Source organism: Bradysia coprophila, assembly GCF_014529535.1.
Source record: "Bradysia coprophila strain Holo2 chromosome IV unlocalized genomic scaffold, BU_Bcop_v1 contig_144, whole genome shotgun sequence".
NCBI classification, from domain to species: Eukaryota; Metazoa; Arthropoda; class Insecta; order Diptera; family Sciaridae; genus Bradysia; species Bradysia coprophila.
Genome location: NW_023503373.1, coordinates 1,274,614 through 1,302,612, shown reverse-complemented (window position 1 = coordinate 1,302,612; position 27,999 = coordinate 1,274,614). Strand labels below are relative to the sequence as shown.

General features: G+C 35.1%; 2 protein-coding genes across 5 annotated transcripts; one reads left to right on the top strand and one right to left on the bottom strand.

Moving 5' to 3' along the window:
* Positions 1-22: 22 nt before the first annotated feature.
* On the bottom strand, positions 23-5,227 carry LOC119071186 (poly(A) polymerase type 3). Of its 2 annotated transcripts, none has more exons than XM_037175959.1 (10): positions 4,993-5,227; positions 3,847-4,385; positions 3,532-3,787; positions 3,396-3,467; positions 3,187-3,311; positions 2,911-3,125; positions 2,677-2,845; positions 2,415-2,534; positions 2,128-2,344; positions 23-1,944 (listed from the first exon to the last, which is right to left on the bottom strand). In XM_037175959.1, the coding sequence occupies exons 2-10, from the start codon at positions 4,288-4,290 to the stop codon at positions 1,775-1,777; spliced, it is 1,788 nt and encodes a 595-aa protein (XP_037031854.1). In that variant the 5' UTR covers positions 4,291-4,385; positions 4,993-5,227; the 3' UTR covers positions 23-1,774. The 2 variants fall into 2 exon arrangements, with proteins under 2 accessions (XP_037031854.1, XP_037031855.1); XM_037175960.1 differs by having other exon boundaries at positions 1,464-1,942; positions 2,138-2,344; positions 4,993-5,218.
* A 3,512-nt stretch (positions 5,228-8,739) lies between these two features.
* On the top strand, positions 8,740-27,200 carry LOC119071178 (dystrobrevin beta). Of its 3 annotated transcripts, none has more exons than XR_005086607.1 (11): positions 8,740-8,913; positions 21,917-22,037; positions 22,097-22,251; positions 22,597-22,741; positions 22,807-23,777; positions 23,838-23,988; positions 24,046-24,156; positions 24,219-24,308; positions 24,525-24,569; positions 26,452-26,563; positions 26,621-27,200. XR_005086607.1 is itself a non-coding variant. In XM_037175946.1 (11 exons), exons 2-11 carry the CDS (start codon positions 21,917-21,919, stop codon positions 26,681-26,683), a joined length of 1,896 nt encoding a protein of 631 aa, XP_037031841.1. In that variant the 5' UTR covers positions 8,741-8,913; the 3' UTR covers positions 26,684-27,200. The 3 variants fall into 3 exon arrangements, 1 of the variants encoding a protein (XP_037031841.1); XM_037175946.1 differs by having other exon boundaries at positions 8,741-8,913; positions 26,520-26,563; XR_005086608.1 differs by lacking the exon at positions 26,621-27,200 and having other exon boundaries at positions 8,741-8,913; positions 24,500-24,569; positions 26,520-26,563.
* The last annotated feature ends 799 nt before the right edge of the window (positions 27,201-27,999 follow it).

Below are 27,999 nucleotides of genomic sequence, written 5' to 3'. Positions count from 1 at the left end.
ATTTTGTTTACTTTACTGAATACTTTCCTGAATTCAACAGAATCTAGAAGGACTAAAATATTTGTGAACAAATTCGCTAGAATTTACTGAATGTCAGAGAATTTTAAGCGGATTTAGCGAATTTCTATAGTGACATTTCAGGCCCTGAGAACAATTGGTAATTAAGTATCAATAAGTCAAGTGGTTGTGTCGTAAGAATTCCACTTTATCCGGAAACTCTGTCAACTACATGGCTTGTTGGTAGTCAATTATTTACTGTTTGGTGTTCAATTCTTGAAATTTTTGAATCGTTTTGTCATATTCATGACGATATATCATTGTCTCGGTACGGCTAAGCAAATTTCATGTGATTTTATGAACAGAACAAATTTACGCAAATTTCAAAGTAAGAACTAATTGAGAAATAATTTCTCTAACATCTGCATCGAATGTAAATTGAAAATAAAAAACAATCTTTCAGCGGGCGATATGAATATAGTGCAACTGTGCAACGTTCTTATCAATTACCAAGAACTCACAAATTCATTAACAATTTTCGGTCAACATTGAATGCCGTTTCAATTTCTCGGTGTTTCGTTAAAATGAAACTTGTATGAATCTGCGATAAGCGTCGAGTGCTGTGTGAATGTGTGCAAATATTATGGCAGAACGAAATGATTTTACTTTTTACTGTTTCTTGTTGAACTGATGAGAATTTTGTAATCGAAAATTATGTTCGGCTTCAGAACAACACATTGAAGCATTAAGCAAAATTTCACTAAGAAAATATGGTCGCAGTATGAAATGATTTGCTTGAAAAGATAAAGATGATGTGAATAGACTGAAGGAATTACCCGGTATGCGATTAAAAATTGCAAAATTGGTAATATTCCGGTACTGTGCAATAGAAAGTAACTGAAATGAATTCGTCCATTCATGATTTATTTCAGAATTTTTACATGGAGCGTTGAATTGTATGTTCACTTGAATTAATTTACAAAAAAAAATTGAATCGCAAAAATGAATCGCGAAATTTTTTTGACTTCACATTTAAGATTACACCTCGTTTTTTTGCGTTTTCTTTTTTTTTAGTTTTTTTTTTAATTTTTTAAGTTTTTTTTTTGTAATTTAAATTTACGTTTATCCTTTTAGAATTCATGAAGAAATCCGGTTCGCAATTTCCTCTCGAAAAATGATTGGAATCATCCATGAACACGGTTTCGATTGCATTATTTACATTAAAAAAAAAACTTTTAATCAGAATCGTGAAAAAACGAAAAATTTGATATTTTAGTTTAACCTTCAAAGTCTTATTATATGTGAAGGGCGCGACACATAGATTGTAATATCTTTTTAAAAAAATATTTTAAACAGAGGGCGGATAAAAATCAAAAAAATTAATTTCTAACTGAAACGATCCGTCTGAACACGGATTTACATATTAAAATATACAAAAAAGGGTCCAAACTGACCGAAATGTTCAGTTTGTTTCTTTCTTTTTCCTATTATGCACAAAGTTATACACACACAAAATACAAAATGTCTGGTCCGAAGTCGGTACCAATATGTATCCATCCGTTATGTCGATATTTTTGTATAACTTCTCTCTCTTACTGGCTAATTGATTTCTTTTTTTTTTGTTGAATTTTTGCATTTTTTGACTTAATTTTTTTTGTTTTTTTTTTTTTTGTTAGATTTTTATGGTTCGTTTAGTCTCGCTGCGTACTTACATATTTACTGTAGTTGCAACTTGAGGAATAGTAATATTTGTTCCACCATTTTTCGACAATGGCTGTCACGACGAACAAGCAACCTCAGTCGATGTTGCTGTTGTGTTTGTGGTTGACGTAGCTGCAGTCGATATTGCTGCCGTCGACGAATCGGCGTCAGCTGTTGTGGTTGTTGTTGATTGCTTTTCGGTGGTTATCGATGTGTCTGGTGTAGCGTTTAGGCTATCGTCAAACTAGAAATTATGTTTAGAGAAAATCACAGCCGAAACACAGTCTTTGTTTGGGGATTCGGGGGGAGGGAGAGAAAAAACAAATAGAAGAGAAAAGCAAAGTACAGGACGAATACGAGTATACACAGTTAAGATGAATTGAAATGAATAGTGATGTGATCATCAAACATTTTTTTTCCTCTTAACGATTTTACTCACTGATTCGCTGACTCTTCCTTTTTTCAGCGATGCGTTTTGTAGCTCGCTGGACAGTCGTTTTTTAGCGGCCATTAGTGTCATTAAGCTCGGTTCGGTATTTTTGCGTTCGCGATTTAAAAGATCTTTATCGAGATATTGGCACAGTTGTTTTCGTCGTACATGGCGAGCCTCGATTTCCATGCCAGTTTTTAACATTTTTATGTTAACCTGAAACGATTGAAGATTGATTAAATGGCGTCCCGATTGGAGTGACGAGGAAAGGTGAGACTTGACTTACCGCATGTTTATGCACAGCATTTGTGAAACCTTGAATATTTTCCGTTAAATCAACATTCAGATTTTCGGTCTTTTCGAATTCCAGTCCTATGAACCACATGGAACAAAATGGTGCCTGTACCTAGATTAATTTTTGACATTTTAGATGAGCGAAACAAAAGAAAATCCGAATTTTAATGGAGCTTTCGAATATCGAGTCTGGGGAGACCTCGACCCCTTCACTGCCTTCGATTCAGATACATTTTAAAAATTGCAATCTTTACCTGTTGGATTTGTTGAAAACATTTTGGATTGACGTGGGCTAGCGCAATATGTAGATTTCGTTCCAAATTGTTGATTAACAGTCGAATTTTCGATTCAACCAAACCACACCATTCCAAGTGGTCTTCGGCTGATTGAGAACTTACTAGCAGAACGATAAAATGACGGTACCTGAAACGCGACAATCGATGGTCATTAATATCAGCCCTGGAAGTGGATTTATCATGTTGTCATACCTGAAGAAAAAACTCGGCGCTTCGAATAACCGTTCCCATGTAGCTCGGCCGAACATTATTTCGTCGGTTATAGCCATTCCTCTTTCGAATTCGTTCATCATCACTTTCTTATTCGATATTGCCACGTTAAAAGTCGAATTCTGTTGTGGATAAGCGGGGGTTATGATTGGCATGAGATGATAACGATCTCCTACACTGACTCGGGGATCCCAAACCTAGACGGAAGGAAAATTGAAAGTTCGGATACGGCGATAAAGTCGAGTCTGATTTTCTTACCTGAAAACCAAGGTTTACGTTATCGGGTTGCTTTAGCAATACTGGGTGTGGCCACTTCCAACGCGAGAAAACTAAGAAAAATTTATGTACAAGTGTCGCAGCACATGCGTTAGGATACAATTGACCTAAAAAGGAAAGATAGAAAAATCAAAATCACTCAAATCACATCTGCTATCGGCAACTTCGTAACTATTCAATGTTATACTTACAGGTTCGAGCGACCAGCATGGCCCAGGATACGCCACCAAAATAGCCCAAAGAATTGGAATAGATTCCGTGTTCTGCAACGAAATTGGCTGATTAGTTTCATCGGGTCGATTTGATTAAATGGCGCAACAAACTTACTCTTTGCCCACAATTTTATAGCTCGCAAAGCTAGACGAAAGTTTTCGATATTCGGAACAAGTCTCAATATTTCATCAGTCACTCGGCAACCATTTAAACTACGCACACATTTCGGATCCAAATTCTTAAGTAATGAGTCGTCACGTAAATCGAAATTGTCTGGAATTTCTTTGAGATTTAGTCTGGCGAATAGTAAATCGATTTCTATTCCGTCAAAGTTCATTTTAATAACAGGTACAAATGCCTCTTCAACTCCCTGAAAAAGAAATTTTTATTAGCAAAATTCAGTCTCGTCCCGAAAAATTCTCTACTTACTCGGCACTCGGTAACTTCAGGTTGCTTCTTCAACAATTCCATAAAAGACGTGAAATAATCGACCCGATCAACATTACACGGCGCCACACATAACGCATCGATATCGGCTCCTTTGTGGTGTACACCTAAACGGTACGAACCGAATGTGTAAATTTTTCCGCCCAATTTCTCGGCCAATGTCGGCGGCATATTCTTTGAGATCGACACTTTCTTGATCCATTCCTTTACAAGTGCGTTCAATTTGGCCAATATTTCCATGCGATGGTTGAGCTCGCTTTCCGTTTCGAATACGTTGTACGGTTCGAGTGTTCTCTGCAATTCCGCCGTATGAACGAAATCTTCTGGTTTCGGTTCAGCCAGACTAATGGCTGATGTCATGCCTAACGTTAGGATTTTCGGTGAGGTGCCATTGGCTTGCAGTGGTTTCGGTTCTGAGTTCCACATTGTCCGGGATTTCGATGGAGAGCCGCAATCAAAATGCCAAACTAATGTTGATGATGATGATCAGATGCGGTTTATTGATGAATTTACACAGAACCCTGGTTGGAATAAAGAGATAAAAATTAGTTTTGTATTCCAGGTCAACCGAGGACCATAACTTCAAATAGACAATTTGAAATCCGCAAAAAATGGTTTTCCACTAGATCCGCCAGACGAAGACTCGTTCCGAATGTAAGAGTTGAAAACTGAATCGTAATGGAAAGTACGAAATGACAGAAATGATAAGCAAAGGAAAAATTTGAGCGTGAGCAGCCGATTCAAAACACAACAAAACAGTGACTAATAAACAAAAACAAACTTCAACACTTTAACCGATGGTAAAATTGATATTTAGTTGGCTTCAAATTGGCTGGCATATCACAATCGTAAAATGTAAAAGTTCCCCAAATTGTGAAACACAATGTCATTCAAAAAAGCAAAACAAAAACTCATCAACAATGACGCCACTACTATAAGCTGTACAATAATAATGAAGATGTGGACAACTTATGACGGTTGTTTATTAACCAGTTAATATTGGAAAAAACACACAAAAAATCAAAATGAGAATTAAATAACAAAAAGTGAAAAAAATCTTAAACATTTTGACAGATTCAAAGCGGAAAAAAAATGGAACCTTCCAAATATATCAGAAAGTATATTCACCTGTTTCAATAAGTACATTCCATTTACGTCAAACTATTTCTGAATTCTTTTATTTCACTGTTCTTCAGCACATTGTCAACATAGTTTTTATTACTTAACCGTTACTGTCGACCATAAATGATAGTTATTTTGGTGTGAACAAAAAAATTAAAAATAATAATGCAGAAAATAACATTCGATGCGCATTCAAAACGCAATGTAACGCGTTATGCACGGTTTTGCTACTAAAACAAAAAAAATGCTCAAACTTCTTCTCTTTGAACAAGTTCCCACCCGCACTATCTGTGTTGTTATTGGCTGGGACTGGAAGAAATTGGTCGTCTTGCAGAGACATGAAAATCAATCACAATTTCTTTGTTTTTGAAGAATCAAGTAAATTTACTGGAGCCTATTTTAGTCGGTCAAAATCGTCAAAAGAGATTATCTCTTCCGGCTCTTGCCGAACAAATTCCTGGAATTACTTTGGTCCTGGTTATATCATTGATGTACGCGTTACTTTACAGGCTTCGAATTAGGTTGCCTAAAACTCGTATTTGGCTGAGCGTTCTATCCTTTATTATAAGAAAATTTGATCCAACGAATGAAAATCGTTGTTGATCAAAAATTTAATTGGTCGAAAAGTCGCAGCATTTACAGTAACGAACGAAATTAGAGGTTACAGCTAAATTCACGTAGACGAAAGCGGCTGGTAGCAATAGGGGCTTGTGGAATTTTCCACGAAAACTTTTTATTGCACAAAATGTGTACTTTTGAACCCTTTCCAAACGAAACGTCTCCGGAATGGCTATGATTCTGATTAGAGCCTTGATTTTTATAAATTATTTTAATTACTTCGTACTCCCAGCAGGCGGTTGCCTCATATTCGTATTTAGCTGAGACGTCTATCCTTTATTATGGGAATTTGGTCCATAGAATAAATATCGTTGTTGATCAAGATTTTAATTGATCGAAAAGTCGCGACATTCAGAATTGTTTGCAGGATTTTTCAGATATTACAAATCATTAGATGCCTCAGTTAAAGTCACGTAGACGAAGGCAGCTGGCTGCAATATTTGAAGGGGCTAGTGGAATTTTCCACAAAACTTTTAATTGCGAAAAATGTGTTCTTTTGAACCGACTCTTTCCAAACGAAACGTCTCGGGAATGCCTATGGTTCTGATAAGAGTCTTGATTTTTATAAATTATTTTAATTACTTGGTGCTCCCAGCAGGCCACGAATTAGGTTGCCTAATATTCGTATTTGGCTGAGAGTTCTATCCTTTATTATGGGAATTTGGTCCAACGAATGAATATCGTTGTTGATCAAGATTTTAATTGATCAAAAAGGCGCGACATTCAGAATTGTTTACAGGATTTTTCAGATATTACAAATCATTAGAGGCCTCAGTTAAAGTCACGTAGGCGAAGTCAGTTGGCTGCAAAATTTTAAAGTGTCAATAGAATTTGCCATACAAAGATAAGAGCCTTGATTTTTATAAATTATTTCAATTACTTCCTATTGCCAGCAGGCTACGAATTAGGTTGCCTAATATTCGTATTTGGCGTATCCTTTATTATGCGAATTTGGTCCAACGAATGAACGAATGTTGATCAAATTTTTAATTGATCGATAAGGCGCAACATTCAGAATTGTTTACAGGATTTTTCAGATATTACAAATCATTAGAGGCCTCAGTTAAAGTCGCGTAGACGAAGGCACCTGGCTGCAAAATTTTAACGTGTCAATGGAATTTTCCATAAAAATTTTCGAATTTCTCTTTACTAATTCGCTTATTAACTGAAAATTTGAGCGTTGCACTCGAAATGTTGAAACCGCAATTGAAAAATTTGACTTGACTTTCAAAATTGTTAAAATTTTCTTCTTTTATTCACACTTTTATAACTCGATTACAATTAATTTATAATGAGATTCGTTTTAGGGTCCGTTCAGCATTGGCGTCAGCCTTCATAGTTTCAGGCTCAATAGTTTTATGTAAAATAAAATTTCTTTGCGTTATCCAGGATTTGGATCATTTTACGGAAATGATAGGATATGATTCTGTATCTCAATTTATGAGTGTTTTTGTAAGTAAGTTTTTCAGTTTTTTTAATTGAAGAAAAATTGATGTTTTTTTATATTTACCTTTTTTGAAGTTCTTACGGGCGTTGATTTCAAAATAATTTCTCCAACTCGTTGTTCTTTTTCACTTTCCGAATAAATGGAATCAATTCTTCCCTTTTTACTGTATATCTTTTTCACTTTCCGTAAAAACGGAATAAATTCTTCAATTTTAATTGTCTATTTAATTTCACTTCTCTATTTACTGATTAGTTAAATAATTTATTTGATTGAAATGTGAATAAATGTTAACAACTTCACAAGCAATGACTCACTGTTCTATAGAAATAGGACTCTATTCAATTCAAACAAATTCTTAGTAAATTTTCTTTGACACTGACACTAGCTCTAAATTAGATGTGTTCCGTTCGGAGGTCTCAGGAATAATGAACTCTTCTTCGCAATTCAGATCGGTTTAAATACAAGAGCTCACGTCATGTGAGGGTGCATTACTTAACAACCAATAGAATCACGCGGAAATTATATCCAACTATTCTGCTGATAAGTACAAGGGTTATAAAGTCATTAAAATTCAATTAAGATACTTGTTGGATATTATACAAAACAAAAAATGTAAAGAACACTGTACTGGCGGTAGGTAATCTTTTCGGAAATCGTGAATCGTTAGTCGCTAAAAATATTTTTTTTGGCGATTTGGTTTTTGGTGATGTTTCACAAGAATGGTGAATTGAATGGTTGAACGTAAGTTTGATACCCATTTTGGCCCTATTTTTAAAAGGAACATCAGATCTGGACTTTGTTGTCCAGCATTGATATGAGTTTGACTTTATCGTACAGATTCGTACCAAAAAACCGGATTTTCCCAAATATCATTGGCCGCAAATCAAGGTTCGGCATTACCATGGCTACTAGAAAATAAATCATAAGCGAATGATAGAAGGTCATCTTTAGGTCTTCATCAAAGTCGTTTTTGATCTAACACAAGTTTGGAAACATTGCCAAGATGAAAAGTTTTATTCGCTTGAAATGAAGGTTTTGTATACTTCTAAACTTTACAGTCTTATAAAGATCAAAAACTCTCCATTCCTAAAATGCTAAATTTATCCTATTCAATATAGCTAATGCAACTTCTTTTCAAATATATGAGTGAGCCGAAATGTTCATAAGACTTTTTTTTACTACAAATTAAGTTAAACGAAATGTTTTTGGACAGATTTCATAACATTTCCTTGTAAGGCTATACATTCCGACATTCCGACTTATAAACTGCCGGTAATCATTTCTCTGCAATCTGCAATTAAAGAAATTGTTTCAAATATTGGCGCCATAAATTCCTTGTACGATTGTATAAATTTTTCACTGGGATGTACAAATTAACAAGATCAAAATCGCTGAGTTTCTTTTTCGATGAGTATTGAAATTGAATATTTATTATAACGACAATATTTAATTCGAATTAGAATTCGGCGATTTAGCTCAAATTATCCCATTATTTTTATGGGAAGAGAATGTTTGTAGCAGGTAAACTCATGATCCTCCCAGGAACTATAGTAGCTATGTATACTAGGCCCAAGCTAAAGCACTGTTAATACGATAAACATCAACCGAAGATGGATTTCATACATTTGACATTTCCATTGGAGATGGATTCTAGGTCAACTTTCGATCTGACTTTTGCGATTTTAGAAACTTTTTGAAACTTTAGTCAACTTCAGTATCGTCGCGAAGGCAGGCATCAGTCTTTGCAAAACTTTTTTAATGGCGACAGTGTTTTGTTACTAATAGTGATTGTTTTTTGTGCATAAGAATCAAATTGGATTAGTGACTGTTCTACATAGGAATTTGAGAAAGTTTTGAATAGAGTAAGTTGACCAGAGTTCAATTGTCTTGATAAGATTGCGTTGATATACCGGATTTTTTCCATTGAAGTGCCCAAAGTTTTGAATGGAAAATTGTAGGGTAGTTTTTTATACGTTCGGGTGAATGATTTTTTATGTGACGGAATGACGAAGAATTTGGATACATAACATTCCTGTTAAGTTGTCTGATTTATTTGAAATTATACATGTTTTCCGTTCCATTCAATTAAATTTAAGTTCATCCATCGATTGAACTCGGAAAAACATAAATTTTCTTATCTGTTTGTTTTGGTTGGTGTAGCTTAATCGACAAGGTTCTTTAAATAAACAACTACTTACAAATTACACACAACGAAACGTTTCTTCGGGTTAAGGGTTTGTGTAACATTTTCGACATTTGTACGTATATAAATCCATCGTATTTGTTGATGTGCAACATTTTTCGATGGTAAATATATGAAAATGTTTTTTGGCTGTTCGACGTGCTCCGGGAAATGTAATCTAAATGTTTTTTTTTTGCGTCGAATTTGCAGATTAGTTCTCTGCAGTGTGTAATATCTTTCCACAACAATTTATTGGTGTGAGGCTTCATTCCTTTAAAAAGAACATTTTCTCATAAATAAACCCGTATTAGTGTGCCATATTAATGTCAGGGATTTTAACCCCATTGCGTTTGGGGCAGACAGATTTGATGAAGAGTCACTTGGGAATGGTTATGACGATACAGAATTCTTTTTTACTTACTGTAATATAAAAAATGACGTTGCAAGTGGTATTGTCGTAGTTTATTACTTAATCTATGAGTTAGCGGTTAATAAGGTGACATTTTCTTAGAAATTTTACCTATTTATCACAATGTTCACACGTAACATTCAGCTTCCAATGGACATATAAATGAAAATGTGACAGACTTGATTAGCTCAGTCGGCTATATTAATGGTCGATGCTGTGAATTAAATTGCATTTACCACCCACAGTTGAATAAAACCGACTCCCTTCTGTTTAATTTAGGAGAGCTCACATTGAACGGTTTCTTGTCAGTAAAAATAAACCGCGATGCTGCTTATAAACGCAATAATTTCAATTTATCACAAACTTGTTTGTTTTTAGATTTTTTTTTACGCTCGAAGACAATTTTATTTCCACCTTATTGATGATAAGTCGTCGTTTGTCTCATAAATATTCATATAATTTTATCTGCTTGCCGCCGAGTGATAACACACATTTTTTATTGTGTATTTGTGTTGTTTTCGTTGTTTTAACGACGTGTTACGTTTCGGTTGGATAATATCAAAAGAAATATTTGAGAATTAAAAAAAAAAATTATCGGGAGTTGTAACGTTAAAAATAAAATGTAGTTAATCCGCCTGGTGGACACTCACTCTTATGTTTCGATAACGATCATGAATTGACTTTTATTTCGGTAAACTAATTAGAATTAACGCGATGTTTGCCATTACGTTTCAAGTATTTCAAAGTCCTTCTTTAAACGATTTTCTTATGACGAGTTTGTAGCCCGACCCGAAGATAATAGATTAAGCCTACTAGTCAAAATAATAAAGCCTAAACAAGAACTATAACTAGCGAAGCCCCGTGCAAATGAAATGTCTCTCAAATATCCTCCAGCGATTGCGATAAATCATTTCAGTGGTGTGCTTCGAGGAATAGTACATTACTATGCAAGGGAAGTTTGACTCTTATAACCACATTACTCGCCTTCGACTGCAGCTGTCACACTCTTGAAAATGTAAATTTCGAACCAGTGCGTCATCTACTATTTCGTCATTACCCACTACCCGACGCTCTTCGTATCTTTTGTTTCCAGTCAAGATGACTATACTATTGCTGTTTCTAAGTCGTTCGTAAACGGTACTTACGATTTCAGAGCGCTCTCCCCTACGTTTCCTGTTTACAGTTTGCTTTTTTGCTTCGGAAAGGTTTTAACAACTATTTCCGAATTTATTTTTATGTGGGGTTGATCGGCGGAGATACACCACCCTTGACTTATTTTGTAAATTCTCACCGTATATCATATCAAAGAAACGTACGCTTTACACATTTTCTAAATTTTCTCCATACATACGCGAGGGAAAGCGGTCTGAAATTTTCATTTTCGTGTTGTTAACAACACAGCCCTTGCTGCACTCGAATATTCCAGAAATTTAGTGACTTAACAGCATTTTTATATAATAAAAAAAAGCTAACCAATATAGGAAATTCTGTAGCAGGTCTGGCAACAGTGACAATAATCGATATATTCTATAACAACAATGAAATACTTACCATGCAATCGCACACAACCATTACCTCACATTATTACCTCCCATTCATTTTCCGTTGATTATTTATTTATAAAACAAAACAAACAGCTTCTCAATCAGTGCATATTTCTCCACTTTTTAACATCTCAATGTCTTTCGGTTTCACTATAATCGATCCAATCAATTAGCGCTTTTAACTCGTTGTAAGTCTGTGATATATTTATACATAACCAGAACATAAATAAATAAACTGAAAATGTGAGAGAAAAACGAGTGTATTGGAGAAAAGTGTTTTAGATGGAAGTAAAGACAGTTCACTAAATGTATCATATTTAACACAAGCCATACTTGACTTCAAAACAAAATATTTTTTTGTTAAACACAAATGTTCACAAATGAACTTTTAATTTCTTTTTTTTCGTGGTTTAAGTTGATGATTAACATGTGCCAGCAATTTGATTTTTTTTTTGAACAAAGAGAAATGTGTCTATTTTCATAATGATCTTAACTTCTCTTTACTTTTTTCACTGTAAGTTTTCTTTCATGTTTATGATTATTGCTGCATTGACGATAATGTACCGTTCAATTGCCTGTAGCAAGCATTCTTTTCCAAAAGCTTACCGGACGTAGGTAATTATTTGCCAAAGTAATGAATTGTAGCAGGTACAATATATTACCTGCTGCAGCTTCGTAGAGCTGAAAACATTGCCTGTTCCACGTATAGAGCTTAAAACATAACCCGTTCCACCTGCTGCAGCTATTCAACCATTTTACTGTATCAGAAGGTTTTTACTTAAATTGATTCTTTTTAAAAGGTCGGTCGGTACCTAAAACTTTGCAAGTACTATTGGAATTTTCCCTATAAGGGCGCCTGATGAGTCAAATGACCAATACACATGGTTAGCTAATTTGTTTAACAGTCATGATACGTTAATAGATATTGGGCCGAATTCTTCAGATCATTTACTGCACGACTCTAATTATGCGATTATGATACCGCAATCCCTAAATACTATTATTGAATCCCAATCTAGTGATGGGAAACCTTGTAACAGCAATCACTATTTACGGTTAATTAATTGAACAGGTGTTCCAGACATACTTATTTCACAAACCAAAACGCTTCATTCAATAGTCTTCTAAATCAAAACAAATTTCTGCAACCATCAGCCAAATATTCCGAATCTGTCGAGTTGATTAACCCAATAAATTTCGTTATCGCTAACTGAAAAATTTGGTTGATATCAACAGCGATACGGTATAACTAACAACGTACGCTGGTAGCCTGAGCTAATAAATTTATCACAAAATGAATTAATTGGCAACCGTATTGTAATCACTATTTGGGAATTTGTTTGCACCCATTAAACGCCACATTGGCTACATTCCACTCGACGAAAAAAATGTTGAGATATTGCTGAACGGAGGAGATGATTTCCTAAACGAAATTACTCAATCATCTTCCGTTTCTCGATATGTATTATTATATAATATGTGTGTATGCAGTATACTCGTTTCTGTTTAGAGATCGGATTTTGTTTACATTGATGAGTGATGTTTCACAAATCATTTAAAATATATTTTTTATAATCTTTTTGTTTTGTTGGACAGTAGGTGGAAATTAAAAATAGTATCCGCATATGTTTCGATACAAGAATAAAGAAAAGAAGAAAAAAAAACTAATTAACGATTAATTCAGACACGAAGGCGTTGGCTATCTCTCTTCGATCATTTCAGCAGACTTTTTTTTATTTCTATTTCAAGAATTTAAGAATTTTTACGTAGATGAGTGTTAAATTGAGACCGCTGACAAACTGTTTGTGTAAATAAACAATTTGTTGTTTATTTTTCATCGAAATAGGTCACAAAGTCACTACAATAATTGTAGAATGTATAGAAATCGGAGGATTGCTATTTCCACTTATAATTATAAGTCTACGTTAAACTTGTGATTATACGTCGACTCTCCATACATTTCACTGAGAGAAGTAATTCATGTTTTTACATCGGGTTATAATTGGGTGAGTTCTATTCACACATTGCACTTCGTATAATTGACTATTCGCACATTATGGTAGAGGTGAGTGGGCTGCCCATAAAAGTGGGCTGCCCACGCCCATGGGCATGCCCACGGAACATGGACATGGGCATTTTTCAATTTCGTGGGCATAGGGCGCAGAATGGGCACTTTTCAAAAATGTGTGAGCCCACAAACTTAAGTCTTAAGTGTAGTCAAGATTTTCCGTACGATGTAATATTCATCAAGAAATTTTAAAACGGCTTTCGCACATAAATCCAACTCATCAATTTACTAGAATTTTGCACGAACGATGTGCTGTCAACCTCAGTTTCGCCTCAGATTGACAATTTTCAAATTTTTTGCGAAAACTTCCGATGTGGGTCTTGGGCATGGGCTGGGCAGTGGGCATGCTTTTTAAAATTCTTGGGCATTGGCTGCGCCGTGGGCATGTTTTTTTTTTAAATTATTGGGCTTTGGGCAGGGCGGGCATAAAAATTAGGTATGCCCATGCCCACTCACCTCTACATTATGGCAGTACTGAATAAACTAGACGTCTTTAATGGACAGTCCCTTTTAGTGATATTTCGTTAAGGGCTACTAAATTTGTATAAAGGATGAATTCAGTAGTATCAATTCAAACATCTTCTCTGCACCATTTTTATAAGAATGAATTCAATAGGATCACACCAACAATTTGTATGAAGATGAATTCAGAAGGATCCAACCAAACATCTCCTAGTTGTTATAAGGAAAAAGTCTCAAAGACTGGTGTTGTTCTATAAGTTCTGTATTTCTTTTTTCATTTGCACCTGAAATTAGGGAGAATTTAGCAGCAATATGCACCTATTGTAAACGGATACGATATTTATGCTTTCGATCCTCTGCACTTGTATGTGATTACATTCCTCAAAATGATACTTAAAATCAACCAATTTCCCTTACAGTGTACGAATAGCAAAGAAAAGATTATTCGCACATTGTGCGAATAGACTCTTTTTATTATTTTGTATATAAGTGAAAAATGAAAATCGCAATCTCCCTCGCAATCCTAACAGGATCCCAAGAACCAATTTTCTAGTTATCATATGAAAATTTGGAAAATTAGCGATTTTTTTTTCTTCTCTAAAAATGACCTCTACGTGAACTAAATGTGTGAACTATAACAAATTGACCCTAAATGTCGTTTAAATTCATTTTGATGAAGTACAGGTGATTACAGCCTGTAACACTTGGCTCCCTCTCAAAATAAATTTATTGAATTTATCGTCCAACATTCCTCCAACCAAAATTAATAAAAGTAATTCGTTTAACTATGTCTACATACATTGCCATTGCAACAACTATTTGTCTGGAATTTCCATGAAGCTGTGGATGTTTTTGACACATTTCATGAATGGAACTTTTAAAGCAGTCGCCACCATAGCGCGTTGGTAGAACATTATCCTCAATTATCTCGATTCGTTTTTTTTTCTTCAATTTTCTAGATTATGTTTCAAGCGAAACAATATTGATTGTTATTTTATCGGTATTATCAGCTGGAGAACAGAATACAGTTCATTATAGTCGTTTAGTAGTTAAAAACTCGATAAATTTGTCTCAACTTTCACAGTTTTTCTTGTAATAACAATGGAGTTGCGGTTATCTTTATTTATTTGTTCTGTTCCTAGTGTTTGTGCGCAATGAAACAAATAGCGCTCGGTGAAAATTTATTAAAAAACTTTAATCAACAAAACTCATTTCTTCTGCTTATTTTTCTATTCTAAACTTCGGTGCTGTGTACGAAACATTGATGTAGCTGTATGAGAGAAGCTTTATATATATTTATACACACAACGTAATCATATCAACAATAAAAAATCTATCTGAAAGAGTTAGTTAGTCACAAGACTAACCAAGACGAGCTATAGAGATATCTTGTTTATTATACTGCATCACATAATTTTTTGTAATTATGTAACAAGCAGAAAACACAAACTTAGCCCACATCCTAAAGAAGTGAGACTATAATCTGTTGGTTTACAATGAAAAATCTGTAGGAAAAATAAAGAATCGTTTTAACGTCACGAACCATCGCATATGATAATTAACAACTTCAAATTGTTAAGTGAAGCTGAACAAAACGTTTATTTATTGGTTTCACTACATTTATCTACATCTACATAATAAACGGATTAACGATTAGCACACGCTGTCTCTGTTGAAATAGACATTCTTTGTTATTGAAGATGAAAATCAGTTTCAGAGTAGTTCGCGGAAAATCACCGAAAGCCAATCAAAAATTTAATTCGGGATACCCATTTTGATTTGGATGTTCATTTAGGATCAACGAGAAATGGTTGAGTGAATGTTTTTTTTTTGTTATGCTAGCGGTGAATCAGGGTTTTTTCTCTCGTAAACAAAAGCATCCACAACACACAAGATACGATAAATTCGTTTGAACAATAAATCTTGTTACCCACACATGGTGGAGTGATGTATATGTTATGATGGTCACAGACGTCGAGTGGATGGGTTATTTATTATGTGAGTCGGTATATGTTTTGGCTGTGTTTATTCTTTGACGAAAAATAAAAGCAGTTTTCTGGACTCGAAGTGTAATGATGAATAATCGAAGGACTGCAGGAGAGTGACCGAATTTCGTTCTAATTTTTAACAATTTCTAAAAATAATGTCGTTATCCACTGTTTTTAGCTTTTATTTGGAATGTATATTCAGAGAAACTGTTATTGGATGGTTTTTGTAATAAATCAAAACAATTTCGATTGGTGAAAGGGACTTAGGTAGTTACTCCTACGTTAAAATGTTTGTCTTAAACTATTAAAAACGATTTGAATTCATATGAAATGTCTTATAGAATATGGAGACACTTTTGTCACAGACTTATACAGAAAACAATTTTTTTCAATTTACTTTTACCTAGCACATCACTTCGATGCATTATAAAGTTATCTTAAATATCTCAGCATAGCCCCCATTGAATTACAAAATTAATTTCATTTAAATCTATAAATCAAAATCTTTGTGTCGAATGGTTAAAATGTTACTTTTCACAAATAAGAGTTAAGAAATCAAATGGATGGTATACCACATTCGTATCGACCAATATTCAAAGTGACGAGAAACATTCTTTTTTTTATTTGATAAAAGTCCACGGTGCGCCTAAACCAACTTTAAATAGAAGTGTCGGATAACAAAAAATTTTCTTTTGTAATATCGACGAGGGGTGAGTTAGTAATTCATTTATTCATAAATTAGCTCGAACCGCTGGGAGATTTTTGAGGTGCAATGACTCCTCATGACCACCCATGGTCCGTCGAGTCGCCTAGCGTCCCAATTTACATTGTGATTAGTAGAGTGACTAATTGCAAGAGCGTTCGTATAAAAATAGTTACTCTACTCCACCTGGTTGCAGAGCAGTGGCCTTGGAAAGTCAAAAAATCATTGCAAAGCTTAGACCTCAAATGAGGAGGAGTCATTGCATTCCGACCTCAAAAATCTCCCAGCGGTTCGAGCTAATTTATCAATAAATGAATTACTTACTCGTCCCTCGTCAATATTACAAAAGAAATTTTTTTGTTATCCGACACTTCTATTTAAAGTTGGTTAAGGCGCACCGTGTAGTCTCAAGTAATGTATTCACAACACCTAAGAACGAACCCATAAAACATCAATGTAATATTCCTCAAACAAGAACATAATAGATTCACTGCATCAAGTTCTTCAAGCGGAACCAGTCGTATGAATCAAATATATTTCCAATGATTCATAGCAATTGTAGGAGTAAGCATCGATGAGAATGTTTATTGCAGCTAGAACACATCAATGATTTACATAACAACAACAAATAGCATACATAGACAAAAGTATCCCCATAATTTATTCCCTTTTAATACGTTTCCAATGCGATGAATCAAGTGAATTATAATATATTGACCTTGTTCTCTTTTAGCTTCTTGCCACGTCTGGCACAATTCCCACTGAAATAGTTTTTTTTTTATAGCGAATAAAAACAGACGTCATAAAAATTCGTATTATTCTTGGCATTTTTTACGTTTTATTCTCTTGATCAATTTGATAGAAGCGACAGAAAGAAAAATCGGAAAAATCCCTTTCATGAATTAATGTTTCGGTGCATCCATTAAAATTGCCTTGACCTTTTGTTGGAATGCATTTTATTGAGCATTAGATAGACGGATAAAAATATTTTAATATTCCGAATGACCCAATTTCGAACCCACATACAAAAAAATTATGTGATAATGTCCGCATTATATTGCCTTCCAAGAATGATGGCAGCAAAACTTTATTGGATGTTCTTTCTTTTTTGAAAGCATATTTTACGAAGCAATAAGACGGTCTCCACTTTCGTTAATAAAATGTTGAGAAGTTATTATAGTTTTCAGATCAACTATTCCGTGAATGTGAATTTTGGGAAGCTGTGCTCATGAATAATTATTGGTAATTTTAAGTTCGTAAAGTTCGTAAAAGTTTTAGCAAAATCTCCGAAATTACTAGGTCGAGATATTAGTATGATATACTGTTGTTAGTCACATTGTGCTGGTGTACGCTCCACTTGACTATGATAATAAAGTTACACGAATTGTTATTCGTTACGTTATCAAAATACTGAGACGAAACGTACCGTGTCTCCGAAAGATTTACGTTACTTCAGAAGGTAAAAAGTGGCAAACAACAATGCACTCTCTCCACTACAAATTTGTCTATATTTTCTAGGGCACTTGCAAAGTGCATAATTTAAAAAAAAAATGAAAAAACTCGTAACAGGCAAAGATAGTTGCATTAATATTCAGCCACATTTTGTATAAAATGCATGCACACACACCGCATATGGGTGACATTATACGGTATGTCGTGTGTGGGTATGTAGGCAACCCGTGGCATAAAGCATTCATTTTTGTTCAAAAAACTGCAGCATAATACTGAACGTAACATAGAAGAAAAAAACTTTACAAGAAAATGTGAAAAATGAAACTGACACAATAGTATGAAGTTTCCATTTATTTTAATGTTCATAGTAAATGAAGTATTTAAAAAAAATGTATCTAAACTTATATAAGCAATATAAGTACGTGCAGTCGCTATATTGTTGCTTGTAAGACAAGTCACAATGCCTTTGCAAATCGTCTGCCTAACTGACAATAATATTGTTATTGTTTTTACACTGATGAAGATTACGTGCATTACAGTACTTTTGCGAGTCTTTAACCTGTGTATAATACCCATACCCAATGCATTCGACTGTTTCAATGAATTTATTCTTTACGCTATCACATTCAAACCGAAAGCATCTTGGTCATAATTTTTACAAGACGAAAAGAAAATCGAAAAAGAAAGTTCTTCGTGGAAACTTTTCCCATTTATCAGTGAATGTTCAAGAATTTTGTAAATTCTACAATTCAATGCTCAACTTGCTGCCACATAATATATTTTAAAGTTGACACATAGCCACAATTGCAGGATTATTCTGTTAGATTTCAAGTGCGGCTGTTGTACACAAATTGTTTCAATTGTAAGTGGTATTGTCGAAGACAGAGAATGAATTCGTATAATTTAACAATTCACCGCGTCTGCATATTTGCATCGAGAGTGAGATGATTTGTATCGCTGCAATGCATCGATAAATGTACACCCAAACAACATTTACAATTGAGCATATCAATTTTTCAATGAATATTTAAAATACAAAAAAAAAGTCTTCGACAGAAAGTAATACGAAAATTCGTTATAGATATCACATCATTTGTCATTCCGAGGAGCGTCACCGGTACATAGTTTATCTTCGTTCACACAGTGCTGAGACCTCAGACACATTCTGCACACAATTCGTTTTCCTTTTAACTCAAACATTGAATGTTAACGTAGCTACATAAGACACCTGTTCAATTTTTTTTCTCTCGACACCTTCCGCCTTATACGTATGAGAAATACCACCTTGGATTAACAGATAGTGTCTTGTCGTTCGATACGGCATTTCGAACGGAACAATGGAAAATCAATTACCAGTCCATAATATCTATCTTATTAAAGTTTTAATTCATGAAGACATGAAATACAACGACAGACGTGCTGTTCAATTAACATTTATAAAGTGAATTCACTTAACACCATATATTATTGGTATCTCTGTTTGTATCTATTTGTTGGTCGATTCATTCGCAAACGAGCACATGAATGCCCTATCTATATATACTCTAAACTTCTTTCTGTTATGTTATTTGAGCTGCTGATTAATGAGCAGTGATTTTATAATACAAAAACTAACTGGAAATGTGTGTTTTTGCCATATTCAGTTTTACATTACATAGTTTTGCTGTAAAATAAGGTTTCTTTTCACATTTCTTTCGGCTGGAAGCTTGTCTTATCGAAAAGTATTGCCCTATACATTCAAATGGGAGATATTGATGATGAATGGCATTCTTTTTTCGATGTGAGTTTTAGAGTGCATTTGTGTAAGACTGGTAGATTTGTTTTGTTGTTGAAGCCAATAGTGACAAGTGAGTAAGAGGGATTTTTTTTTTGAAAGTAGACCAGGCTCCGTCGGAGCTATTTTTTTGCGACGGTTTGTTCATATGCCCAGATAGCCCTTGGTCCCAACAGCCCAAAACCGCAGTCGTTTAATTTTCATGTTTGCGTCTTTGCTGGTGGTGAAGGTGCAAAAGTCGAAAAAAGGGTGTTTTTATACGTGATTTACTGCCGCTACAGACAATGGACACACATGTGTGGCGGCTCGTTGAATAGGTACTGTCCAGGAGACCCGGGGCAAAGACAGATGTCAAATGTGTACTCAAGCACTATTCAAAAATAACAAAAAGTATGTATCAGTCAAAGGCCGGAAATTTTGATGAGCTTTATTAGGTGATATTTTGTACCTGGTGACTGTTGTTGTACAGATCAGTGGTTGCCCTGATAGAGGCTTAACCCAGCTCTACTGGTCCACTTTCAAAAAAATCTAAAAGGGTTTTTTGTGTTTTTGCGTCAGGGGTTCGCTCTACCCATTTTACTGAAAGAATTAAACCGAATTTCTTCTAATAGAAATTAGTTTCTCTAATTTTTCTTTCACTTGTAACACATGCCCAATTTCAGTCAAAGTGATGGTAGATGTTGAGTGGTAAAATTGATTTTCGAACCGTTCGATAACCATTTTCTCTTAGAAAACCCTTACCCTCCGAATGTTTTTAAACATATCTCTAAAACCCCAAAGTTTTCTTATCCGGCCGACGTTGAACGTTGTAATAAATGAGACAGTTTCCCAGTTTGTACTGAGTTTAAAACAACAAAGCCCAGAGAAAATACATGTCCTTGAGTGATAACGCCCTGGACCTCTGTTTGTATATTTTTGTTAAGTTGATGTTTTACATAACATTGATCCTTTGATTGTCAAATTAATTTCTTCAGCTTTGATACGGTGTGTGAACCTGTCTTCAGATGGATTATGTTTAACATGTAGTTACTGTCTATTGTGGCATAATCTTTGCTTCGAATTAAGATGTTACGTATATCGCGATATGTTCTTGTGAAATGGCTCTTAATTTATTATTATTTGTGTGTGTGTGTGTGTGGAATCACTTTGTGCCACCAACGATCAACCATAAAATATTAAAGTTTATGTTGACTTGTTTGTCAAAACGATTTGAAATAGATTTTTCTTTGTAATTATATTACTAATTCCATATCAACGATGGACATTTTTCGTGAACATTTTTCATTTGTCTGTGCATCTCTTTCGCTCCAACATTTCAGACATATTAACATTAATGTATTTATGGAAGCCAAGTGACGGCAGTCAGCCATCAGCGAAATTGTTAAATTTTTAAAATTAATTTTTTTCGAACGGTTATTTTGCCATGCGATTGAAAAATTGGATGTGTTTCTTTTAAACGCAAATTTTTATTTAGAATTTTCTCTTTTGCATTTTGGATTTTTCATTGCCGTTTTAATTGATGTGTTTGGGAAACTATAAATTAAAAACGAGACGAAGGAAAAAAAAACTATTTTAAAATCTTCCCAAATTGTTTTTAATAAATGTTCAACGAGAATTAATAAAATTTATTTCGATCAGTGACTTTTAGCATGGTGTGTGAAATCAATTGAAAATTGATTTGTGCCACCGAGAATTGAAATACGACGGATTTCAATATCGATAACTAGATTGAAATGTCCAAAATTACAACACCCGTTTTCATGGCTTATTACAACACTCAAACCAGTGTTGAAATGAAATTCGTATGAGTTATTACAGCATTCGTTTTAAAAAAATGCAAAGCAACGTGATCGATCAAATTCGAAGAGTGATTGTTTACAATGAAAATTCTGAATTTTTGTGCATTTGTCTATTTCAATTCTCGGTTGGCACAAAGCATGATGTGTTACACGTATTGTAATGAGATTTTTTCAGCACACGACCCAATTTTCCTTACTCGCTCCGCTCGTAAGGAAAACTTGGGTCTAGTGCTGAAAAAATCAACATTACAATACTTGTAACACAACATACTATTGTAGAATTTAATTTGGAATCGACCTACTATTTTTAGAGTTGTTGTAGAGTCAAGTCAATGTTTATGGATTTTCATTGACAATAACTTTTTGTGTGGATGCTTCAGCGTTTATCAATTAGAACACAACCATTATAATGACCGTAGCTAAATGTTTCCTTAATTGAGACACCTTCCATTTTGTTCACAAAACATTTCTTGGTATTTTCCAGATGGAGGTGGAACCTCGGGTGGCCATTTTGCAGGACCTCAGACTACAGTCGTTTGACGCAATAAGGTTTGCATCGTACAGAACCGCATCAAAATTGCGGTACATTCAAAAATCGACAAATCGTAAGTTCTAGCTTTAGGCAAATCAACGAAAAATTTATCTCACGGTACAAATGCTCTAGTTCACCTTGTCGACATATGGAACGTCATCGAGGCATTCCGGGAGAATGGTCTGAATACGCTCGAACCGCAAAGTGAAGTTAGCGTGGCACGACTGGAAACGTTGGTGTCGTCATTATACCACAATTTAAACAAACGTCTTCCGACAAGAGATCAAGTAAGTTAAACATTTGCATTCACCTCATAACTGCTTGGGTGAAAATTGTTTTAATGCCACATTCGTCACAGATTATTAACACGCAGGGGATAATGCTCTAGCAGGCACTTTAGGCACGCCGAAAATAAATTTCTAAAAATCAAAAGTCAAATTTTTGATTTTTAGAAATTTATTTGGAGTTATTCCTCGACTCTCTTAGCACTTTCCGGTGTGTCTAAAGTTGACAAGTCACAATAACCGGCAACATGTTAATTGTTTTCACTTGTTCAATGCACCAGCCTTTTTTGTTACGTTGCTGCATTCACCGCTGTTTAGTCGACTCTTCTAAACCACTTTTTCTTTCAGGTTCCTGTCGATTCTAAAGCTGGACTTTTATTAAATTGGCTGATATCTGCTTATTCGAATGACAATTCTGGCAAAATTCGTGTGTTCTCCATCAAAGTAGCATTGGCAATTATGTGTTCCGGTAAACTTGTAGATAAACTAAGGTGTAAGTTTCCTTCCTTCATTCCATTGAAAGATAGCAGAAAAAGAGTAACCCAAATCATCCTGCAGACATATTCTCCCAAATTTCCGATGGTGCCGGTCAACTTGTACAATGGAAGCTCTGTGAGTTTCTACGAGAAATTCTGGCACTTCCGGCTGCTGTATATGAATCGCCGACTTTCCATTACAAAGACGGACTGGAGAGTGAAATGTTTTCGTTGGACTCACGTGTAACCGTAAATGATTTCATCGGTGTTCTAGTGAATGAACCAGGACCTCCAAATTTGGTCTGGCTTCCTCTGTTACAACGGCTGGCAACCGTTGAATCGATAGTCCATCCAATTATATGCTCTGTATGCCACAAAGAAAATTTCTCAGGTTTCCGTTACCGTTGTACGCGTTGCAATTCTTACCAATTATGTCAAGAGTGTTTCTGGCACGGACGAGTTTCACTCAGCCATCAGAATGATCACGAAGTGAAGGAATATACGAGTTATAAATCACCAACCAAACAAATCGGACATTCGTTACGCAAGAGTTTTCGATGCGTACCAGAGAAGTCGAACCATGTGCTTCCTAGGTTTCCAGAGCAGCCAGAAAAGACATTAAACCTATCGCATATTGTTCCTCCGTCTCCACTTCCATCGCATAACGGATTCGAATCGGGATTGCTAGCACCATTCGACCGAAGTAGTACACTGGATTCGCGAGCAACCGGCCGTTCATTAGACAGTGCAGGCGCTTCACTAAATCGAGCTAGCACTTCCAACGATGAAGAACACCGTTTAATTGCTCGATATGCTGCACGCTTGGCTCAAGAGAGTCGAACTCCAGCGTCATCATCCGAAAATGCTTCCCTGGCACCAGACAATTCACAGGCTCAGCGTCAACTGATAGCCCAACTAGAATCAAAGAACAAGGAGATTATGAGAGAAATTGCGCGTTTGAGACGGCAACAAGAAGCAGAACAATTGAATCAAGAAAGTCCAGCGTTAATGAATGAACTGCGTGCATTAAGACAACGAAAGGGTGAATTGGAGGTATGAATGATAAAGCAGCGTGTCAGGCAAGCAAAAATGATAATTGGTGTCGATTTCTAGGGACACTTGGGTGCTTTGCAAGACTCGAGACGACAATTAATGGTGCAATTAGAAGGTCTGATGCGCATGCTCAAAAGTCAACAGACATCAAGTCCCCGATCAACACCGAATTCTAGTCCTCGTTCCGGAAAAAGTCCTCCAATGCCGCAAGGTATAATCAAACCAATCTACCAATGATTGATCGGTGGTAATGTTATCTCCGTTTCAGGACCCCAACAACAACAACAGATTAGAAACCAAATGCCACCACATTCGGGACAAATTTCACAGGGAACTAGTAATCATTCTGATCAAACCAGTGGTGGCTTTGCTCCTCAAAGTAAGTGTTTGCAGGATTGTCTCTGTGGAATAATGGAATTTAATCTTTCTTTTGGTCACTAGATGGAAGTGTGAGAGGACGAGGTGACCTGCATTTTGCTGCCGATTCAGTTACATCCGCAATGTCAACGCTGGTCAGAGAACTTAATTCCGGTTAGTCTACGATTCTATGTTTTCACATTTCCTATATTTTTCCTCGCACTTTTTTCATAATTTAAATTTTTTTTCCAACTTTCGGTGTAATATTTCTCTGCGTCGTTTCTATGTTTTCCTACACAATTTTTTTGTCTGTCCAGTCCATTTACGATATTTACAATTTTATTAATTTTGTAAAATATTTTTAGTGGAATGTTGAATGTCTTTTTTCAGGAGAATCGGACGAAGAAACTTCGAACAATGTGCGGAAACAAATAGGTGAGTTGAACATACTTTATGTAAAATGGATGCATGACTCATCGACGATCTCTGTTTTTTGGAAAAATTCTTTTCTTGTGTACATAAAAGTTGGAAAATGTTGGGACGCTCATTCAAAATGATTTCCTGATTTGTCAAGGTGATATGAAAGGCATTGTGTTCATCTTAGTACGATTCAGCATTCCTGATTCGATACTCTTTAGCCAAATCAATTATTTACGAATAGAGGAGTAGAAACTCCGTCACAGGGCCTATTATTACTAAGTTTGTCACCGAATTTATGACATTTGCTTATTGAAATTTACCGAAAAATTAATTGAATTAAATTCGGAAAATTTTCGGTAATCTTTGGTGAGTCTTCTAGGTTCGTATGGTGGCCCCAAAATTTGTAAAAAATTTCTTCGGATCCTTAAAGGATCTCGTGCTCTTCACAATCTGTGCAATTTTCAGCCCAAACGAACATGAGAGATTCCATTGTAAAAACCTTACCCACCATCAAGACCCTGCTCGGTCACTTGTTTTAGGTCTAGAACAAATCTCGCTTGCAACGAAAATGTTCTTCTGAACAGTCTGCTAGTCCAGGTACTTGTGCGCCTTGTGCGTCCAAATGTTAGCCGAAAAAATTGTCAAAAACGTGAGAAATGTCTAGTGTCTAGAACAAAGAAGAGCTAGAAACGTAAGGATTCGACATTATTTTGGATGGGTTACTCCATAAACAGTAACAAAAATTATTTCATCCTGGAACGGGACCAATATAACAGTTATGTCACACGAAAATGCTTTCGTAAAGTAAATAAGTATTTTCATAGGGAAAACCATCAATAACATCCCAAATATGGAACTTCCCATAATCCTTGAACCGAAATCAAGGAGAGGGGAAGTAGTGACGAGTTGTATGTATAAGAAACACTGAAATTGGTATCCCAAATTATAGCTACCTATCTTTTATTGATCTAGAAAAAACTTGAAAAATCCTTATATGGACACACATGACTTTCCCAGGTCATATCTCAGGCTCCCGAACATGGATCATGCCCGGCCGGCTGAAATCGGAAGTACTTGAATGTAGCTTTCGAATGACACCACTTTTATGAAAAATAGATTCGAAATGGCCAGGGAAAATGGCTTCAAAGTTGATGAATTTTTCAGGACACTTTTTAGGTGAACCCTAATAACGACTCCATTTCAACTATTCTAAAAAAAAGTTCTTCCATGAAATATCGGTAATGAGCCATACTTTCCAGAACAGAAGAAATTTTTCAAAAAAACATTGTATTTTCGGAAATATTCGACTTTGAAGGTTTTCATATGAATGGATTTTCCGGCCGGAAAAACGATTTTCTATTTTCCGGAAAAAATTTTTGTTCCACAACTTTTCGTGGCAAACAACATGTAACAAAGAAAAATCTTAAAGAACTTAAGGCGCACGGAGCCCTTTTTTACGACCTGGACCTGGACCGGCTGTGATGCTATATAAATTTAAGAGATAATTAGTCTCCTAAATAATAGGCGATGCGATGACACCACTTTTTCGAAAAAATCATGAATGTTAGTCTACTTGCTTATGAATTAGGCAGCCTAGCTCGCTATAAAAATCGAAAATTGTAGTGAGAAAGTCCTACTTTTACAAGCTAATTTACAAAAACTTATGAAATTGTTCAAATTCCAGTGAACACTTCCTCCAACAAACAAACATTTTGATTTGCACTAATAAACCCGACAGATTTACCGTTGAAATGAACCAAACTTGCACACTTTACATTAAGTCCGATGTAAAACGAATTCATTTTCACTCACCAAAACATTTCATTTTCTGATCTAATTGTTTGCATTTATTCGTATTAATATAACAAAAAACTAAATGTTTATCCACCTTGAATAGTTGAACCATTGAACCAACACAACCCGGCCATATAAATAATTTCAACTCAATTTTCCATTCAATTTTAGACTTTGAGGAGTCGAAGGGATTACAACAAGACTGGAACGATATGGTAGGTTTATAATGTGTGTAACATTAAAATTTCCGAAATTAAATATCTGCATTACAGGGCAACGCCAACACACAATGGCAAGAGCAATTCGCTCAATGGAATATAAATAATCAAAATTAAAAAGCTATTGAGTATAGATGATGAGTGAAACGAAATGTTAAGTATTTGCAGTTAGAAGTTGGTTTTTGTCTTAATTTTGTCAAAGTTAGTGAAGCATATGTTCTGTTGTCTAGTTTGGTAGGCGAAAATTTGCATTTAGAATGTTTTATAAAATGAAAAAAAAATAATCAAATTTTAAATGTTACATCCGTTAAATTGACATCGAAAGCGACGAGTTGTTAATCCGTTGATGTGCGATAATCTTTTGATCATCACTGTGTTAGCGTGAAAAATTCAACGAATAAATTGATGTTTTCGAATTTTGATTCATTGTGCAATTTCCATGCATTAACGATTAGGCTGAGAGGCAGTGTGTGAATTAGCCCCTTGTACGTTTACGGTTTGAAGTCGATTTTCTGTTTGAGTCTTAACTCAATTCGAAAAACATTTGTTCTACCAGTTTTGAGTATCTTAGCACTCATACATTGTAGAAAATTGACATGAAATTGAAGGTATTGATCACAAATGACAATTGAAATTGAAAAATAAAATTTTGGATGAAAGGACGGCTTTTTTTTAGCAAATGAGGTGTTTCCAGCACTAGCCGGAGGCGATTTCTGGAATCAAACTCGCTAAAAAAGCCTTTTATCATACATTAGGGAAATAACTGAATTCACTTTCGCCGCACTTAAGAGGTAAAATAAACTACATAATTGTGCGGAAATCGTTGTTTTGACTCGTGTGGTTGTAGACTTCACCTTCGGCTCAGCATACAGACTCCACACTCGATTTTCCGCACAAGTATGTAATCTACTATTGTTGCACACAAAAATCGCAAAAACGTTAAGAGCAATGAGCCCTTCGCAAATTTGTAGCCTACATTTAGGCGGAAAAATATTCCGTTTTTTTGATGATTTCTCTGGACACAAAAATTTAAACCATGCACGCAAAAATGTGTTACTTTGAATGGAAAAATTGGCTTATGGGTGATAACTCATCCCACTAGGAGAAACCTTTGCAGATTGTGCAAATTTATGTAATCTGCACAGGTCTCTCCAAGTGGGTCACAAACCAATTTTTGCTTTAAAAGTAACACATTTTTGTGTGCTTTAATGGTTTTAATTTTTCAAAGAAAGATTTTGGTTCACAGAAATCATCAAAAAACGAATATTTTTCCGCCTAAATAAGTATACAAATTCGCGAAGGGTCTTAATTTTTAAATCAACGTGGAATTTAAAACCACGGACATATTGGCTAGGCCAACACTCGTTGCGGCCTTCCAAGCTCTCAAACACAAAAGTCGTAGAGCAGATATGACTGGTTTGGGTAATAATATT

Bases quoted from the DNA above. Each gene is read 5' to 3' on its own strand.
- LOC119071186 (XM_037175959.1), bottom strand. From the start codon at position 4,290: ATGTGGAACTCAGAACCGAAACCACTGCAAGCCAATGGCACCTCACCG. The intron at 3,312-3,395 runs GTAAGTATAACA...TTTCCTTTTTAG, and splicing joins CATGCTGGTCGCTCGAACCT to GTCAATTGTATCCTAACGCA. The intron at 2,846-2,910 runs GTATGACAACAT...GTCGCGTTTCAG, and splicing joins GCGCCGAGTTTTTTCTTCAG to GTACCGTCATTTTATCGTTC.
- LOC119071178 (XM_037175946.1), top strand. From the start codon at position 21,917: ATGGAGGTGGAACCTCGGGTGGCCATTTTGCAGGACCTCAGACTACAG. The intron at 23,989-24,045 runs GTATAATCAAAC...TCTCCGTTTCAG, and splicing joins AAGTCCTCCAATGCCGCAAG to GACCCCAACAACAACAACAG. The intron at 24,309-24,524 runs GTTAGTCTACGA...GTCTTTTTTCAG, and splicing joins GGTCAGAGAACTTAATTCCG to GAGAATCGGACGAAGAAACT.